This window comes from Labrus mixtus, chromosome 1 (assembly GCF_963584025.1).
Source record: "Labrus mixtus chromosome 1, fLabMix1.1, whole genome shotgun sequence".
In the NCBI taxonomy this organism is placed as follows: Eukaryota; Metazoa; Chordata; class Actinopteri; order Labriformes; family Labridae; genus Labrus; species Labrus mixtus.
Window position 1 is genome coordinate 13,341,793 of NC_083612.1, and position 20,167 is coordinate 13,361,959.

General features: G+C 38.6%; 1 protein-coding gene across 1 annotated transcript in view; it reads right to left on the reverse strand.

Moving 5' to 3' along the window:
• Nucleotides 1-20,167, reverse strand: part of itga11a (integrin, alpha 11a) — a 51,578-nt gene that overhangs the window by 8,039 nt on the left and 23,372 nt on the right. Inside the window, exons 11-21 of the mRNA XM_061031979.1 lie at nt 15,994-16,138; nt 14,927-15,075; nt 13,361-13,504; nt 8,563-8,766; nt 7,397-7,527; nt 7,030-7,196; nt 5,167-5,306; nt 4,556-4,666; nt 4,344-4,429; nt 3,436-3,646; nt 3,195-3,293 (exon numbers count right to left, since the gene is read on the reverse strand). Of these exons, the coding sequence (XP_060887962.1) occupies nt 3,195-3,293; nt 3,436-3,646; nt 4,344-4,429; nt 4,556-4,666; nt 5,167-5,306; nt 7,030-7,196; nt 7,397-7,527; nt 8,563-8,766; nt 13,361-13,504; nt 14,927-15,075; nt 15,994-16,138 (1,587 nt within the window). The remainder of the gene's footprint in view (nt 1-3,194; nt 3,294-3,435; nt 3,647-4,343; nt 4,430-4,555; nt 4,667-5,166; nt 5,307-7,029; nt 7,197-7,396; nt 7,528-8,562; nt 8,767-13,360; nt 13,505-14,926; nt 15,076-15,993; nt 16,139-20,167) is intronic.

Below are 20,167 nucleotides of genomic sequence, written 5' to 3' on the forward strand. Positions count from 1 at the left end.
GCTGTTTTCATGTCACAAAAGACACATTGATTACTTAGCAACATGAGTCACATCGTAACAACCTATCACATGAATGTTACAGTCAAGGATCGTGTGACAAAAGTGAACTCATAAGACTGCACCTGAGGAAGCCCCGTTGCTGTGGGGAATATAAGAGAGCTCCATAAGAGCCTGTGTTGACCCATTAATTGAATCACGATGAATATATAGGTAGGAAACAGTCAATTTCCTTGTTCTGAAGAATGTGAGTGAAACAGCTGATCAGAATTAAAATACCAGTGCTGTACCAGCGTTTTAAAAACCTCTCATTTGGGGCACTTGTGGTTGGATTGCGCCCCATATACGGAGGCTACAGTCCTCTAAGCGGGCACCAAGTTCAAATATGACTGATGGCTCCTTTACCGCATTGTCATTCCCTAATCTCTCTCCCCAGTTTCCTACTCTATCCACCGCCCTATCAAATACAGGCAATAAGCCCCAAAATAAATCTTAAAAAAACAACAACTCTAAATCACTCCATTGGTCTTTGCTAACGTTTTTTTTTTTTTCTGCAAAACTTGAATGCAACCAATTAGAGGCTTGTTTTACTTGTAATGCAGTGGTTCCCAACTGGTGGGTCAGGGCCGCAAAGTGAGTTGCGGTGCTGTTTTCAGTGGGTTACAAATCAGAATCAGATAGGTGCATGGAAATACATTGTGTCAAAAAGCCCATGAAGCGCTTTTAAAACATGTTTGTTTTGTTCCATCTCGTTGTTCTGTCACATGTTTTGTCCGGTTTGAAGTCCAAACTGCACTATTGTTCATTCAATAAATCTTGTTGGTTGAGAAAAATATCAGAAATTTCTCATTAAGGAGTTGGTTGTGGGTCCTGAGGCTAGATCAGTAGATTCTTGTTTCACCCTCTAAATGTTGAAAGATTTTGGACCAAGTGAAGAAGAAGAAAATAAGATAATTTAATACGGCTGTCTTAAACATGTTACACAACCTGGAAGCGCTTTCTGGACCACATACAATCATTGACACTGATGCTTAATGCTGAGTTTGGCTTACTGCCCCACATACCCCCCTCTCTGAAGATTTTCTTGAATGATGAATTGATATTATTTATCTATGCATTGTATTGTTTAGTATAACTATTGCTCTGTTGTACACTTACATACCCATGAGGTTGAAGCGGCTGGTCAAATTGGTAGGTGCAGTTTGATAAAGTTCTACTGTATGTTGCTTATTATAGGGGGAACATTTAAAGTGATGGGGTTGACATAGTAGAACCCTGAACCCCGGACATGGCGGGCAGGAACCAGACGAGAAGCAGAGGTGTTCCGGATTGGGTGAGACGCTGATGGCAGAGGCTGCTAAGTGGTGTGTATTCATACACATCGATACACAACTGACTAGGAGAGGGAGCAATTTGGGTTCATTGTCTTGCGCAATTAAAATTTGGCATGTGAATGGAGGGGCTGGGGATTATTGGGATAGCAACCACCTGATTTTCATAGCAACAGTCTCGTCTTCATAGCAACAGTCTGTTGTTCATAAAAACTGTCTACTATCATGGAATAGCAGACAGTCGCTTGATTGGCCACTGAGAATACATTATTTAACACAGTTGAGAAATTAAATGTGTGCAATATACTGTATGTAAATATGTGTTAAAACCTTTTTAAATATCTCTTATTTAGCAGACAAGGTGCATAGAGTGTTGAGCAAAAAGTTAATGTGCAGCTTTCTAGATTTCTGTGGCTAATGAAGCCTTTCCCTCTCTTTATAACCTCTCCTGTTCTGATCATATAGTGACTTGAACTTTGAGATTTTTAGGTTTAAACACATTTGATTGGTCTGGAAGTATTAGCCGTCCTCTGTTCATAGAACTGTAAATAAAGTGAGATTTATATTGTGTTCAGCGATGTCTACAACGTGCATTTTCTGTGCAGCTGTGTCGCTCTTTTAGTTCCGTCTGTTTTCACTTTCGGGAGTTTGTCCTCCTACTAGCTACAGTACGGTAGTTGAGCTCTCAGTCTGCGGTGAAAGTTGTGAGGCACAGACTCCTAGCTTGCGAGCTGCGCTGCCCGACTCCTCTGGTCACTCTTTAACTGTAATATAGGACTCTTTAAATGTAAAAGAGCACTCCACAATGTTTATTTACGGAACAATATACCACTGTTTTCTGTAAATGCATGATTATGACCTCGTGAGGGAGAAAATATGTGAAAAAGTCGCGCAGCCAGGCTGGTCTGTGTCGCCGTCTCTTCCAGCACAGCGTTCAATCAGCTTTCAATACACAATGAATGGGGATGGGTTATTGGGTTCAGTATATTATACTGGTATATTGGTCGCACCGGTGAATAAGACGCAGCCAACTTTTAAGATGAACAAATAGGTATTAAAAGTGTGTCTTATACTCCGGATTTTACGGTAAGTTAAGGTAAGGATGTTGAACTTGATCTGTAATGTTCAGTTTTGTCTTTATGAATGTGTTGTGATAAGAAAATGTTTCATAAAATGTGCTTATTTTTTATTACAGTTGCTTCCTAAACACATTTGTTAAAGTTATTAAGTAAAATGCAGAAGGACATGTTTCAGTGTTGACATTGTAAACTTGGATGTCAGACAATAGAAAGGAGGGAAATCACAAACCAGAACTAAAAAGAGCTCCTCTGGTTTGATTGTGGCTTGTACTTTAGCCATTGTGGTCTGTCATGGTCATCTAAAGCCTGCAGTATGTGTTTTGGGTCTCAGTGGTCCAATGTGACCAATGTCAGTGTTTTCTCAGCCGTGGAGTAGCAGCACAATGCAGGCTGTGACACTGTCCCAGATTTTTATTTCTGTGCAACTGTCTTAACTGATTTTGATCCTATTTGGGAGTCTGTGTGAAAAATTATTTTTTTATGGTTGGAAAGTTGAACTTTTACATCTGCTTTCCATTCAGTCAGATTTATTCGGGAATTATTAATCTCACCTCAAACATATGGCCTTCTTTGACTTGGAAAAACCTCCCGGAACGAAATGGCAGAAATAATACAGGAAAATGTTCCGAAATCAGCGCAAAAACTGTAAATCTGCCAGTGCACCATGCAGAAAAACAGCAAAAAACGCCTTAGTGGATCATGGATGGGCAAATATTTAGGAAAGTTACAAATCCACAGGAATTGCCCAAAATTCAAGCAGATTTCAAGTTGAACTCTTTTCACTGACCTGACTTTTGCCCCTCATGAATGGAGCGCTGACATTGCAGATCTTCTCATTCCTCAGTTTGTCCTCCACATAACAATCGATTTTGATGTCAGAGGTGTCCTAGGTCAAATAAAACAGCAGTTTTTAATACAGTGCCACTGGCCTAAATACACCATTTATTTAATGGCACCTGCTGGTAAAACCAAGTTAATAGAAGTTTGATCTCATCATAAACCACAGGAGATGGGAGATGGAAATTCACCTTGACTATGAGGCTAGAGAAGCGTAGATTGGGCGTGTAGGAGATATTTAGAAGAGAATTGTAGGCGTTCTCTCCTTTGTTTTCCAATCGTATATCAACCACCATCCTCCTCCTGTGGGCTTCCACAACACGCAGAGATCCTTCAGTCCCTGCTTCACTTACATGGTGGCAGAAAGCTCCACGGGACTGCACAGGCTGTGTGCAGAAATTACTGAGAGGGACAGAAGGAGATGTAGGAACAAATAAGTTGCAATATTTTTTATAGAGTAGAGAATTACCAAATGAAAATACAGAACCTTATGATAGCATATGTTTTGCAATTTATTAGCTTATTAGCTTTTCGTCCAAATTATTTCTTTAAAGAAACTTTGGCAACATCTGTTTCCACTAAACCTAAACATGCATAAATGATACATGCATCCCACAGACTGAAGTTGTATTACAGTTTACACAGGCCAACTACACTTCTTAAAAAGTTGTGTGGACTATTGCACAGCTACATGAATTTGAAACAAAGCAACATTTTTGAATACAGTTTTTTACAAAGCCCCTTCAGCAGATGGTTGTTTTTGAAGCAAACAAATAATATCATATTGATCACCTCTGCAGACCTCACCAGAAACAAATCTGCACCATCTATTGGACTGAGAGTCAATTGGCTGTATTATTGTAATGCAACAATTTTAATTTTATTTGCACAATTACCATTTTTATCTGTGTAACAAAGATCACTACTTGGTGTCCATGTATAACAATATGTGTGCCAAACATCACATTAGTACCATGTTGCATTGCCCCTCCAACCCAACCTCCATTTTTTTTTTTAATTAAGGGTGTGAATGCAGAATGTCTGTGTATTCTCGTGTGTGCTGCAGTGTGATTATTGTGTTGAATATGTGGATACCTACTTTGGCGTCATCAGGTCGGTCATACTCTGCAGAGCTAGGTCGGGTATGCAGCGATCGTCCTCGTCACAGCCGTTCCAGAAGGGCAGCTGTCCAAAGAAATAAGCTTCTTTAAGTCGAATAAACTACAGATCATTTTCATTTCATTCTCATTTTGGTAGAATCAGACTGTAATTTCTGGAAGTGCATTTTAATAAAGTCAGATCGTGTCTCACCTCAGTCCTCACAACAGTCGGCCAGGTGTCGTCCAGGATTGGTTCTTTATCTGGATCTTGTAGTCCCACTTGTGCGGTAAACACTATGGGCCTCGCATAGTCTGTAGTCTCCTGTTGTATAACATTCAACTTGAGGATTAGTCTGGACTCTATCATGGCACTAAAGTATTTTTACTTTCAAAGGGGATGCAGAAATGCCAAAACATATTATTAGAATCTCGTCTGTATGCCGCATGTGTTGTTACCAATTATAAAAATTTAAGACTGAGGTATCAGATTGAATGATGTTTTGCTGAAATTCAACATGTTAAAATAGACTCCTTTAATTCAACAAAAGTAATTATTTTGAATTATTATTGTAGTAGTAAAGCATCCAAAACAGCATTTTAACTTTAAAATAATGCTCAAAGTTCTCACAGAATTCAACATAAAGAAGCCTCTATTTAGTGTCTTCCAATCTAATCTTTCAACCATCTCACCTTCTTAACTATAGAAAAGCCTTTACACGAATGAACAGATACAATTTAAAAAAGCTGTTTGTTTGAAAGTTATTGCTGCTTTGAGAATGTTGATTTCCCCTTTAAATGTAACTTATATAAAATGGGCCTCACCGTGACATGGAAGTAAATGTGCTCGCAGGTCTCCTGTCCAGGAAGGAGGGTCAGATTTTGCATCTGCAGCTTGTTCGGGTTGTCCAGTACTGCTCGAGGATTAAAACGCCTTTCAGCAATGGAGACATTGTATTTGATCCCTGGTGGGTTATAGAAGAAAAAGAAGAGGAAAGAAATAACACATCTTGGTGGAATTATAAAAGATCATTTCCTATTTGTTTTACTTTGATCATTGGACTAACATTAGTGCAAACTAATTGACAAATGGCAGTAAACTGGCTATGGTGAATGACATCACTGTGGCAGTGCAATACAATATTAGCTTGACTGTGAACATATGATGAATGTGTGACCAACATATACAAGAGTCCAAACCCCTCTGGGTTCACTTCTGGGTTCTTTCCAAGCCACATTGTCTAGGAGGCTTTCCATTCACTGCCTCATGTTTTCATGGCATGAGGAAAAATCTTCAAAAGCTGGACTGTGCCTGCTTTGTATCTGGGGTCAACGAGAGAATTAGAGAGTTCAAAAAAATCCTAGAGCCTTGTGTACAAAGATCTGTGCTAATAACTGATATAAAACTGGAAGTGTTCTCCCCTTTTCACCATATGACAACCCTTAATATTTTATTACCTCAAATCCATACTCTGGCATTTAAAAATGACTTGTGTTTCGCTCTTTATTGTGACACCACTCTCAAATACTGTAAATAGACATTTGCATAAACAAGATTAACTTAACTGGTATGGACAAAATTTAAATTTTTATGCAACAGACCACATCGAGCTCACAAACACCAGCACATCTGCCATGCATTACCGACCCAGACACAACGATGAGAGGAAAATCAAATAAACGTGTTCCACTGTATGAAGATATGGCAGACAAGATACCTCCCTGTGCTCTTCCTCCACTCTGTTTTGACACATCTGATAGATTTGATAAAGATGTCCGAGGGTCAAGAGGTTAACGCAGAACACGCTCCAATGCACCTCTGCTTCCTCCACCCTAATACACAGTGAAACTGAGCCCCGCCATCCAGTTTGTTGAAACAAATTGTGAGCAGAGACCCTGGGGTTATATGCAGGTGGGCTTCTATCAGCAGCACATGAAGCATATCTGCAGGATTGAGCTTTGTGTGAGCTTTCAACACCATCAAACAATAAGAAACCAATCTCTTTTTTAAGCCCAACAAAGCAGATATAAATTGCTGATCTACTTCAAACGGCATTCAAACAATGAAAGGAACATTTGATAGCAGCTCTGTGACTAAAATATGTCAGTTGTTGAGGCAGTAGCATTCACTTTGGCAGAGAAACAGCAGTGAGATCAGAATCTCTTACTGCTTGTAAAGAAGCATTTTGCCTTGGCGCCATTCTAAATAGAAGTAGCCATGGCAGTTTTTACGAGAACCCACGCGCTGAAAAGTCTGTTGGAGCCATGAAATGAAGGATATACATCCAGAGGACTGAATTCTTTTTGTCACTTGACACCGGCCAAATTTGATTCTTTCATGTAACACACTTTAAAGAACCACTGACCTATATCGAACTGCAGACCAACATATCAATTTAACCGCTCAAGCATGAACAGTACAGTTGGCAGAATAACAATTTGTTTGTTGAGAATCAAAATATAAAAAGCCATATTTGAAATAAAAAATTCTAATTAAGACAAATGTGTGACTTGTGGAAATGATAGTTATGGTATTTTGCAACAACTTAAAGGGTTTCTGCTTTACCTTCAGATGAAATTCAGTTTTATAATCTTTTGGAAGAAACCAAATATCTGGCAAGGAAAGGGGAGACTCTAGGAAACTTTACTGACATGCTTCCACAGCAGTGGATTATTTTTCTGGCTTACCAATTTCCTGTGTGGGAGGGATGGCCGTCCGGGCAGTAATGTTGAAACACACAATGGCTGACATGCAGGTCACGTCTTTGCCACCTCGCTGACAGTCCTTCACAAAGATGTTGACTTTACTGGGCTCAAATCTGACACTTGTATATATCCGTACAACACTCTGCGACCTGTGAGGGCACAAAAGTCATACAAATAAAGCCACACTAATAAGTTGAAGACTCAAAAGAATTTCTGGGAATATAATTATCTCTCAATGCACGTATAAAACTATATGTGGGGATGTATTTAAGTAGTTTTACAGAAATAACTGCAAGAACTATCTTTAACATTTCTGAGAAGAGTATTATTTTCTGAATGAAAAACAAACCAGAGGAGAACAGCAGCACCAAGAGAACCCACTGCCAGATCCACTAAACCGTCGTTGTTCATGTCCATTGTGCCATGGATGCTGCGGCCAAAGTACTGCAGGCCAGGAGCCAGATCTGCTGCGGCTATTCTCTGAGAAACAGAGGAAGATACCTGATTAAATATAGATACTGATAAAGTTAACAGAGTAACAGGGAAATGAATTATAAGAGCAGCTGCATATTTATTTAAGTGTTCAAGTTTGTGTTCAAGTTTGGCCAGCTGTGTCTCCTTTGTGTCACAATGATGGAAAAGAAGACACTGCTGCATCTTTGAATGTCTCATCCACTGTGCAAAACTCTCAGACAGCTCAGTTGACGAGACAAACATAATAACCACCTCATACATCAAACATTTCTCTTTTTTTACCGTTCCTTTTAGCTGTTTTCATTTAGTTTTCGATCCTTAACAAGTTCCTTTTTCCGTGGTTAAGTTAATGTCGTAACCTTTTGATCTACCAGAAGGTACTGGCTTTATTTCAAAATAAAAGCAGGGTTGAATTCAAACAGTAAGTTAATTACTCTCAGCTAAAGACAGTTAAAAAAATTCTAGATAAAAGCATTACAATTCTAATTTTCAAATGATTTTCTTTTTATTTCAAACATGAAGATAAATTAGAAATAAAACTTTTTTTTTTAAATCATCATTTGGCAGCCTAAGTAAAAACATTTTACTGTGAGGTTGTTTTTTCACAACTGCTCATAATCCCTCTGTCAACGCCTTCTTGTTCATACAGCTTTCCTTTGTTTCTGTAATTGATCTGATCCTGAAACCCACTTGCCCTTCATTCCTTGTTTATCACTCAGTATGTGAGCCCATATACAATACTGTCTCTTGTGGCTGTGAATGCCTCTTCCCTAATTTTGCCTCCCCTCTTGCTTCCTGTCTGCTTTTGTTTTCCTTCACTAAACTGATTTTTTAAGCATACCATGATGGTTTCTTGCAGCAAAACACAAGTGTCTGCCAGAAGATGTTTTTTTTTAACTGTATATAAATCAATGGGCATCTGGTAGTTGGTTACTCAAATGAAAAACACATGGTCCACTAAAAATCAGCAGTAAAGGTAGAATGTGATTATAATTGGTAGGAAAAAAACATACAATCCCTCAGGATTTACACTTCTCTTACCTGTTTGTATTTGCGTAGAATTCTGTTGTGCTGGCTGAAGAAAACATAAATGGCTCCTTTGTGGTCATCTTCAAGCGGGGCCCCCACCACCAAGTCATTGAAGCCGTCACCGTTCAGATCAGGGACCGGCGCAAGTGAGGAGCCAAATCGAGCATTCTGGCCACCATTATGGATTTCCAAAGACCCTTCAAAGACGAAACGATTCTGTAAGAGAGGGAGGAAGGGAAACATAATGATGATAAAGACTGTATCATCACTTTGTATGAACTTTAAGTTTGTTACATTATGACGGTATATCCTATCACTACATCATAAAAGACTTAATGAGCCGAGCTAAAAATGCTGTAATTGTAATTCCATTATGTGCAAGGTTAATTCACCCACAGGTTAAAAGTAGCACACACATAGATCTTCAGGACAGAGATGAATTTTACCAATTCATTCTGGCCATTTTAAAATAAGAATATAAAGGTGCACTTGAGTTGAGTTGACCAGATGTTTGTGTGTGCTTGTTTTATCTCTGGGTATTAATCAGTGGACCTAAAGGACTTTCATATAGCACCACTAATGGGAAAGGGCATCCTTTAAATACTGTGAGGTTGTAAGAGTGTAAGGATTATTAAAACATTAAAACATCAACAGATTAAAACCTTATTTAACATCAGAAACCAAATTGTCCTTGTCTATAAAATGTGATATTCTTAGCAGTTTATCAGTTCCACCATCCAAGTTACTTGTAAGGACAACAGCCATGTGCATTTTGGATTGATGCATCAGGGTTGTAATTTTAAAGTGGATTTATGTTTTGGTTAGATTCTGCTGAAGTGTGTATTTCCTTGGTTTCATTGGTCACTGCTGCAGTGCTGTTTCCAGAAAAGCACTTAACCCAAATTGTAGTCTATTTTTTTCAACATATATTCTTTACTTATATGTTTCTAGTCAACATAAATAACTTTATTTATCAGTTAGAAATTCATTTGTGGACCTGCATTTAACAGAGTTTCCTCAAGAAGAAGAGGCATTGCTGACTAGTTTGAAAAATAACTATTTTGGCAAATGCCAATTCCTATATATTCTTATTTCATTTGTACTCATATGCATGCTCTTCTTCTTGTCTTTTACTGCTGCAACACTTGAATTTCGCCACTGGGGATCAATAAAGTATTATTTATAAAAACTGGACCATCTGTGTTTTGTCATGGCTCTCTCACTCTGGCTCCCTCCTGATTGAGGTTCATTCCTTTCACCTGCTCTCACCTGCAATGCAGCTCTCCATCTCCTCATCAACTCAGCAGTATATATACCCCGGCTCTCCATCCACTCATCGCCAGATTGTTGTATCAACTACTGCGGTAGACTACGGCTCAGGCTAAATTAAGACTTTGAAAAATCTTAGAAATGAATCTTTTGTGCTTGTTTTGGTTTTTGAGTTTCATCCTGTTTTTTCCTTTGCTTCAGGATCACCATTCACCCACCTGCCTTCCTGCTCAGCCATCTGCCTCAACCTGCTCTCTGGACTCAAGACTGCTCAGCCACACTCACACCCCAACTCTGGTCGGGTCAGCCTTCACCCCCTTCACTCTGCTAACCTCCAGAATAACCTTCCACCCATCTTCATCTCCATTTGCCACAATAAACCTCATTACCAATCAATCCCTCTGTGTATGTGTCCTGCATCTGGGTCCTAAATTCACTGGTCGTAACAAGTTTACATTTACTCCCAACGAGTATTATTGACAGCATCATGTGTAAAGAGGGTAATACCATAGAAAACTACATTTTAGATTATCAACAACACCTCATACAGCACACAGACGACCTGTTTTTGAAACAAATCGTGGCATGCTCATACATACAAAGAGCTTTTACAGTACTAACACAAACAAATAGAACCTGTGCAGGACAAAAGCTGTGTTGGAAAAAAATAGCAAATAGCTGGTCAAATCAAGTCATACTCTATGTCCTATTGAATGGAAAGATCCATTCAATAGGACATCTTTCCTTAGTACAGGACAGATCCTTTCTGGCAGAGTTCAGATTTACAGTCAGTGGTCTGATCTGGTTCTTCTACTGATCCGTCATCCATTTATTTAGATGTCTTATAACAAGACCAAGGCAGAGATTGTTGCCCTCGAACCAGCTGGGTTTATTTTTCCAATGACCTCAAACCATCTTTAGTCAAATAATCATGCTTTCCTTTATCTTTCAGGAAAAAGTAACAATCTGGTTTTTTTTTCATATCTTTCCATGAATGAACCTAAAAGATAAAGTTTGGATCAGCGTCTGTGTTTTCAGCATAATCGTTTAACTCTGCCCTTTGAACTCAAATATCTGGAACATCTGGGACCAAACAAGTGAGGAATTTTACCTCTGGGTCGTAAAAGAACTGAAGAACACCGTATAGCTTTAGTGAATTTATTTGAAGTTCTATTCTTAGCTAATGTAAAGTCAGATGGAAAATATCCATGTCTTTGAAAGCAACAACCCGGCTGGAACATATTTCAAAGAAGGCAATTGGACAGAATGGAGCCAAATACTTTAGTCCATCAGTAGTCATGCATATCATTGCTCCACTAGGCATCCAGGGTCATAATATAATTCAGAGTTGACAGAGGAAACATGAGATCACATGTTTTTTCAGTTGAATAATTGGGAAGGGAGTTGATTTAGGTAGCTTTGACTCCTCGGCTACCTGATGTGTGCACGTGTGACAAAGTGGGAGATTGATAGAGAAATGGGGAAAAATATATCCAGTGCTGTTTAAATTTGAAACATATGGTTTGTGAGGAGGCCATGAAGGGTCACAACCGGTCTGCAGGGGCTCAGGAGTACGTTTCAATTGGAACTTCCTTCGTTGAATGGAATTTTATTTTTCACCAGCTGACAGACTTTGGGAAACTTTATTTTGCATTTTGACTTGTAGTTTTTATCCCGGAGGTTCGGTTGCTAAGACCTTATCCTTATCAGTGTGTCACTGGATATCTGATTTGTTAGTGATTTTTTATCATATTTCTGACTGCATCATAGCTAAACCACTCAAACATCTCTGATAAGATAAGACAATCTTCTCATACAGTGTTAAAATGAGCGAGACACAGACTGAAAGTATGTGGCAGACAGACAAGAAGTGAGTCAGATGCTGATGGCTCTGTGAGGCAGTATGCTCAGCAGCACTTTGAAAAACTGCTAATGTTTGCATATTTATCCGCTCACAATGACATCACTCAACCTGCAATCAGGATTGTTATTCATGGCAATGAAAACAAGTTGTCAACACAAAATTGACATACAGTTATGTTATAGTGCAACCACATTTAACTGATGTGGAAGAACAGTTTTACTTTTTAGCTGTTTAGCTGCTAAATGTGTCTCCAGCTGGATGTAACTGTGACTGTATGCTGGGCAGGTAGTTGGATCTTTCATCCTCTTCAATGAAAACAGATGCTACTGTCGCTAAAGAATAAGTTATTAAATGTGTGAGGATGAAACAGAACAAAGTGATGGGCCAGAAGACCAAAACAATAAGATAAAAGACATTTGAGAGTCCTGTAGACTTGACTCATAATAATCTGTGAAACTGTCAGAATACATACAATTCATTGTTGATATTAAAGAAAATCTTATTAATTAATCTCTCTCTTTTCATGATTAGCATAGAAGATGTAGGACATTTCATGACAATTAATCAAATGACTGTAGAGATATAAAAAAAAAAAATGCAAACTTAATTTTAAACAGGTTTATTTTAGTCCAGCCAAGCTGGTCAGCAATGGAATGGATTAACATTAATCCATGCTGTTAGCTTAGCAAACAATTGATAAAAGTCTATGTGCACAGTGCCAACCATCAATAAATCAATCTTTATTTGTATAGCGCCAATTCATAAAATATATTATCTCAAGACACTTTACAAAAAGCAGGTAAAATACCTTACTCATTGTTAAACCTTACTCTTATCTAACCTTACCCAATGAAATGCCTTTGTGCATTCTCTCATAAAGTCAAGTGTATATTTTCACATCACAGATGAATGATATTCCCTGTGGACACAGTGACACATTTTTGAGTCAGGGAATCCAACCTTGCACATTTTCCAGAACCCTGTGCAGCATCTACAGTAACACCTGAATCAACCACACCATTATAATATATGTCCCTGAACATATGGCAGTGCTTTGTCGATGACAGACACTTTTAAAAGAGGGTTTCTTTCTGTTTGTGTTTTGCTTTTGACTGTTACGCTTGGCCTTCCACCTGTGATGAGGTTTGAGCAACACCAGATATTTAAATACCTCCTCTACGTCTGTTGAATGGATTCAAAACAGCTGAAGGCATTTATTATTCCAATGAGCAAGACAGACCTGGAACACCAGGAAATTTCCTTCTATTAAAGAAACTTCTCGCCTCCAAATGGTTTGCTGGAAATGGGTTTTGAAGGGGCAGAATACTTTCCTGATGAGTTAATTTTTCACTTCTGACAAAGTCTGCACACTGGCATGGCAAAGTCCTTTTATTGATCTCCACATTTAATCTGGACAAGGTCACGTGTCAAATGTCTGTCTGCGGGACGCCAGTGTGTTAACTGGGGAGCAGGAATGCAACAAGGTCTGGTTTGGTTTGGTGTGTCTGTTACCAGACACTTCTGCTGAGGTGTGTTCAAAATTACTGGGTATTACTGGAGTTTGAACAGGTGTTGACCCAGTTCTGTGCGGCCGGCTGCTTGGTGGAGAATTGATTAATCCCTGTATGTGTCCAGCTTCTATGTATTTGTTTAAGATTTTTCCAGATTTTTACTCACCAGCTCTGTGACTCTGTAGATGTAGACTTTCCCCTTCTCCAAGCCTCCACTAAAGAACATGGGTGCTGCCACCAAAAGGTTGTCTGTAATCCCGTCTCCATCAATATCCACAGGTGCAATCTCACTGCCATAGTAGGAGCCGATCTGAAGAAGACATATATGCAAATCATTTAAAAAAACGTTGTTATTTATCAGCTTTAATCCTTTGGAAAATAATTATTGTTGAAGCTGAAATTCTTGGCTCCTCCACTGTTGGTTGAGGCAGATGTTTTTTGGGTTCACTGATTTACTGATTATCCAGAGGGGATGGAGTTTGAACATAAATATTGTACTGTAAGCAAGTGAAGGCATGTGTTATTTCAAAGTCAGTGGTCAGACGCCTAATGCCTTTTTGAATGCTGAGACTGTGTGAGCTTCACAGAGAGCGAGTCTGGATCAGTCAGTGGAGTGAATGGAACATCATCTATTGGTTTTCAGATTTAAAACATCTGCCAATAAAAAAGCTTTTTTTTTTTGCAAAAAAACATCTGCTGTTCTGGATGAACTGCTGCTGACAACTGGTACAATGTAAGCTGCTGCAGGATCACTTCAGACCTGCAGCCTGTGAAGAGCTGCCAGTTAGGAGTATAGTGGTCATTAACACACAGAGACACATCCCTTTGAAGTGATGGATCATTTTTAACCTAACGCGACTCAGATTGTAAGGATTCAATCCAAACAGATTATTCGATGTACACTTAAAGTGCAAAAGTGCTTTTGTTTTATAACACCGTAACAATTTATGGTACTTGTGAAACATGCACTGACTTTTTCTTTGTGCCACTTGCACATCAATGCAGTATGTTATACAGTATATAAGACATTTGGACTGTAGCAGTGCAGCACATTTGTTTTTCACCAATTAACCTAACGAGCATGTCTTTGCACTGTGGAAGAAAGTCCACGCATTGCAATGGGAGAAACACACACAGAAAGGTCCTGAAGTTCAAAATGGGAATCTTCTTGCTGTTAGGGGACAGCGCTAACCACTACACCACGGTGCAGCCCTCCTTAAAATGTGTCAAATTTCATCCAATGACAAATATTGCATAATAATGGTAGTTTTCCAGCTTTTCTTATCTTTATGACTAAAAATAAAAACATAAGTAAGAAAAAGATCTATTAGGGGCACCAGTAGCCTAGTGGATAGTGCCAGGCACATGTCATTCCCCACTCTCTCTCTCCCTGATTATTGACTATCCACTGTCCTGTCTCTAAATGAAGGCATGAAAAACAAAAAACCTTTAAACAAAAAAGAAAAAGATCTATCCAAGTGAGCTTTTCAAATTATCTTTCAATAGGCCTACGTAAAGCACATTGCCTGCGCCTGTTTGAAACTTGCTGTAAAATAAAGCTGTCTTGCCTTGCAGCGTTTTAATAAACAATGTTAGCTCTTTTCAAGTTCGCAAGCAGTTTTAAAAAAAATCCTTAAGACACATACAATGACATTGAGACAGTCTTTTACAGCAGATAGCAAATGTTTGTTAAGTGCTATAGGTTTTAAGGATGAATGCTGTGTAGTAGTACCTGCTGTCCTTTAAGGGAGTGCAGGATGGCGAGGTTACCCGAGTTCGTTAGAGTGAAGATGATGACTTTGCCGGTGTGGTTGAATCGGGGAGCGCCCGAAACCAGTAGACGACCATTTCTGGCTGACACCACAGATGTCACAGTGTAACCTGGATATGTATAACAAATAAGAGGCAACATACTACTGAAAAAAAACAGATTAAGATGTTTGTCTTTCCCACCTTTATTACGGAAAAACAGGTACAATGTTGTTTATTATTACAATATTTTATTAAAATATTTTGGTAATTATCTATTTCATATTCACCCTATTTATTTTATATATTATAGTTCTGCAAATGATGTGAACTGCTGGCTTAATGGACAAATGTGTCCTCATAAAACCAGGCAGTATGCCTTGTTCTACTGATTGAAGAGTGATTGGCCTGACTATTTGAATTTCAGAGCAGTGATCTATGACTCAAGGAAAATTGTAAAACATTACAATTTGAGGAGTTGAAGCTCTGAGACCAGCTTTCAGTTACACAGTACTGGACGTTCTGGTTTCTCAGGTTTCTCACATTTCTTCTTCTATGTCTTCAATTTCATCTTCTTCCATTAAAAATTCCACTTGCTCCCCTCATACTTTTCCACTTTCATCTATGTCTTCATGCCCTTTTTTCCCCAGCTTATACTTTCTCCTTGCCCGTCCAAAATTATGCTTCCACCTCATATTACTATTGAGTCTAGAATGACATTCATTGGCCGCCCGCTGGATAAGCCTGGAGACAAACCACTGATGGTAAAAGCAGAGGTCTGTGGTGTGGGAGTGAGAAGGGGATGGATGTGATGGGAAGCGCTGGAGCAGTGGGTACACTCTGTAGTGACGGGTTACTGCTAGGATAGAAGGTGTTAAACCGCAGTTCTTTTAACAAGACACGACAGAAGGAGGTGAACAGAGATGAAGAACTGGTGGCTAAAGGGATGATTCCTTTAAATGTGTTAAAGCCTTTACCTATGTTTACCTATATCACAACAACTTCTCTGCATTTCTTTTTGCGTTACAAAAACTACCAATCTTTACTCACCCAGGTAGGCACCGTGGTTTTTCAGCTCTTCAGGAAACTCCTGTGCATATGAAGACTTTGGAGGGACCACCTTCCCCTGTCTTGTTTCCTTCAGCACCGCTCCGTTCCAGTCGTAGGCCCCAACAGCACCCACCACAATCCCATCCTGTAAAGGAGATGCAGTATAGTGAATCTTTAAAAAGCACTGTACTAGACAATGGTCTGGTCCTACTGCCTGTGCAGCACATGCACTGATCCACAAAACCACATTCACACAACCCTTTATATGATAGAGATGCACTGATGGAATGTAATAAAGCTGTAACCACCATTTTGGAGCAAAGCCTGTGTGTTTGGATCACCTTACTTTCACTTTATGATGTAACTCTGCTTGTGGTGAAACGTAATCTTGGTAACAGTGGTATAATGCACTTGGAAAAATAGCTGTAAGAGTCATATACAGCAACATAGACGCTGTGCACAAATATGACGCAATCTGGGTCCCTTTTCGCTCTTTCATGATATGACTCGTTACTGACTCTGAACTGTGATTGAACAACTGTTCTTGGGTCATAAATGGGAAAAAAAAGAAAAATAGAAGAAGAAAAAAGAAAAGGGGAATATGATACTAATAATGTATGTATATGGACGGCACATGTGTATGTATGTATGTATATATATGTGCACTTTGAGTATGTGTATGCATGTATGTGTGAGTTTGGGTATATGTATGGGAGTAAGTGCATGTATATACAGAATATGTGAATATGTATGTATTTAGATAAATATATAAACAGGCAAGAATTTATAAAATACTGTATTGTCTAAAACAATCGCTCTTTAAATGTGGAACATTGACAACATATCATGTCACAAGGAGGTTTACACCAGACCAACCCTTTTAAATATTTGTGAATATTTTGCATGTGGTCCTATGTTATCTATGGCACCAATAAGGGGCTTGTCAGTCCATAGATAAATTGTATTCTTCATTTTTGTTGTTGTTGTTTTTTATTTGATTTATAATTATTTGGGGGGGCAGGCTTGGGAACATATAGCTTCTGAATAATTTATGTTTAGAGTTTTTCCTTGTATTTTTTTTCCCATTGCCTGTTTCTGTTTTAAATTTAAAAAAAACCTTCAATAAAAATAAATAAAAATAAATCTTGGTAACAGTGATAAACAAAAAACACAAAGGATGTTTCAACTACATTGGTGAATTACTTGTAAAGGATATGAACTTTATTTAATTTAATTAAATGTACCCCTTTTTCTCTTAATCAAACAGAACATCAGATGTATGTTTGTGTGTATGTAACACTAAGAAAGATCATGTAGCAGACAAATGGAAACAGGTAGTTTATGTTGAGGAGGATAGATGACTGAGCTCATCAGATTTTTGACACAGTTTTCGGACACTTTGAAAGACATCAACTTTCGGCTCATATCATTCCAGATCATCTTCAGTAATGCATTAACCCCTTACTGATACTAAAACTGGAAAATGGTCTCAAAACGAGCACTTTTCGGATATAGAGTCCAAACAGAGTGGTTTCAAACATTTCCCATCATTCTTGAGAACAAAGGGCGGTTACATAGAAAAATGGTTACAGCTGCAAGGAAGAAACCAATATCTTCACAAATGATCATGCAAACAATTCAAATTTGTTAGAATATACTAGTTAATGTAGGTTCAAAGGAATATGTAAACAACTTAAGCATTTTGGAAATACATACCTTTCCAAAAACCAATTGAACCCCTTGTCTAAATGTTTAAGAGACAGTGTAGTTGTTTTTTAAAATTGTTTAAAGCTTGAAAACATGATGTAGTAATTTGTTTCCCATGTTCCAAGTAAAGATTTTGTCCCTAACATATGTAGCTCTGTTCTGAAAATACACAACCAATCAATTCTACAATTCACTTAGCAGACACTTTTATCCAAATCAACAGAGCTCAACAAGTTGGGGTAAAGCAGAGGAATAGCGTTGGGGTTGTGTCACTGTTCTAAGCAACCTTTTCAGATTTTCAAGGTCCTCAATCTCCATGCAATCACTGTACAGTATATCCTTTTGTCAGTAAATGTTCACGGCATCACCAGTAAAAATGGGTGTGAAAACAAAATTATACTCATTTGTTTGTCTCCCAGGTTCTCCACTGAGCTAAAGCAATTTGACTCTAAATAGCACACAGACAGGATGCTCAAACTTGAGAATTAAAGGAAGTTAGTAAGAGAAAGTGGAACAGACCTTGGCATTAACATGATGTTGAAATTTAAATGTTCTTGTTTAGTTTAATGACAAGTGCCCCTTCTTTTGTTTACTTGTTGTTAAACATAACAGTCAACCTTCCCCCAGCTTAGGAGAAATATATTCAAACATTTATTTATAGAATATATGAGGCATGTTCCTGATCCAGGGTTCATTTAGTTGTTTATGCATTCGGCTTGTCATTTATTGTGAATACTGATGAACATAATCCATAGCCACAATATACTGTAATATACTGTTACTGCTAATGTTCAGCCATATACTGTATATGAACTATTTTGAAACAATGCAATAAGAGACACAGAACAAAGTCTGCTTTAATACTTCTCTCCAGAAACTTAAAAACTACAACTGTAACAGAATTCTTGACAAATTACCAGCTACTTCATCTTTAGGCACAAACGCTGTTAATTTTCACACAATCACGAATCACAGTGTGCAAGGAAAACAATTAAGTCTCTTAACCCCATTATTAAGTCACTTCTTTATCTTGAGTGGTTTGTATTTTTAAATTGTCCTCCAACAAAGAAACAAATCCAGCCAGTGTTATTAGCTGTAGACACAGAGGAAGAGAGGGGGGGGGGGGGGGGCTTTCTATGTTCCATGGTTCACCGTACCGTGTATCAGTGACACTATAATTATAGGGTTCCTTTACTTAATGAGTGCAATTTTTTTCCTGCTAAACACAATATGCAGACAACACATTTTCCAGTGTTTAAGCATATGCTGGAAGGCTTCCTATTCCTCCATGAAGGATGGAATTGCGTGCTCACCCCCACTTGCACAACGTCACTCTCTGACAGCAGCATAATGCCAGTGTGGTCAACTCTGTTATGGTCCAAATGGTCTCCATGGCAAATGAACGAAACCCCAAAACAGTTCAGCGTTACAATCCAATGACCCATTTCTGCTGCAGTTACATGTATGGATATGTTCGTGACATTGGATGGGATGGCAACTCTTTACATTTAGAGTAGTTCAACTTTTTGACAATTATATACAAGAGTATATAGATGAAGTTTCTAACTCACATAAACACAGAAGTATTGACTGTATTTCCTGCATAATGGTTCATAAGGTATAATAATTTTGAAAAAAGGTTTAAAGTGCTGAATCCAACAAACAGAGCTTGAAAATTTGACAGCCGGTTTTTCTACTTTTCCAGTTGTACTGAAAGATGCAAACAGCAGACAGAGGGACTGCTATGTATGCAAATCTATGATACAGTATATGAAATAAGCAGCCTTCACAGTTGGCACACATCACCTTCGCCAAAGCCATCTAGGCTTCAGGAACTTTTTCCTCCCTAAAAAGTCGGCATTCTTTCCAATAAGATATCCTCCTCTTAACACCCAAGTTGATGTCGTCGAGCATCTCTGAAATCTGGCCCTGTGGACAGAATTTCCAACCATTGCAGCCACCCAGCTGCATATCCTGATTTTTTTTCTCTCTCAATGGGATGTATTTATTCCTCCCTTGACAAATCAAACTGTGAGGTGGAATTGGAAAATCAAAGCAGTTGCATTAGCATACTTCTGGACAGAGCCAGTAAAAGACAAATGAAAATCACTTCTGAGGTATAAAAAGCAGGTACAGTAGAGGACGTGTGTCTTGTCTTCCTTCTCCAGCAGTGTCATCCTTAGCCAGCACATCTGCAATTTTCTACTCTCAGGTAAAATTTATAAAGCTCAGAGGAAAAACAACCCATTCTGCAGCAGAACTGTCTCAATCTCATCTCAGCTTCCCACTGATATGTTTCCCGTGGGAAAAAACGGTGTCTTATTACTCATCACTGCATGGCTGAAGTGGAAAACGACCTGTCTCCTCTGTCAGGGGCCCCTAAAACAGGATGACCTAAGCCTTTGGGGCCACACAGCAGGCCCCTCATGGGGGATTGGAAAGTGATAAATGGCAGGTTGTGTGAAGG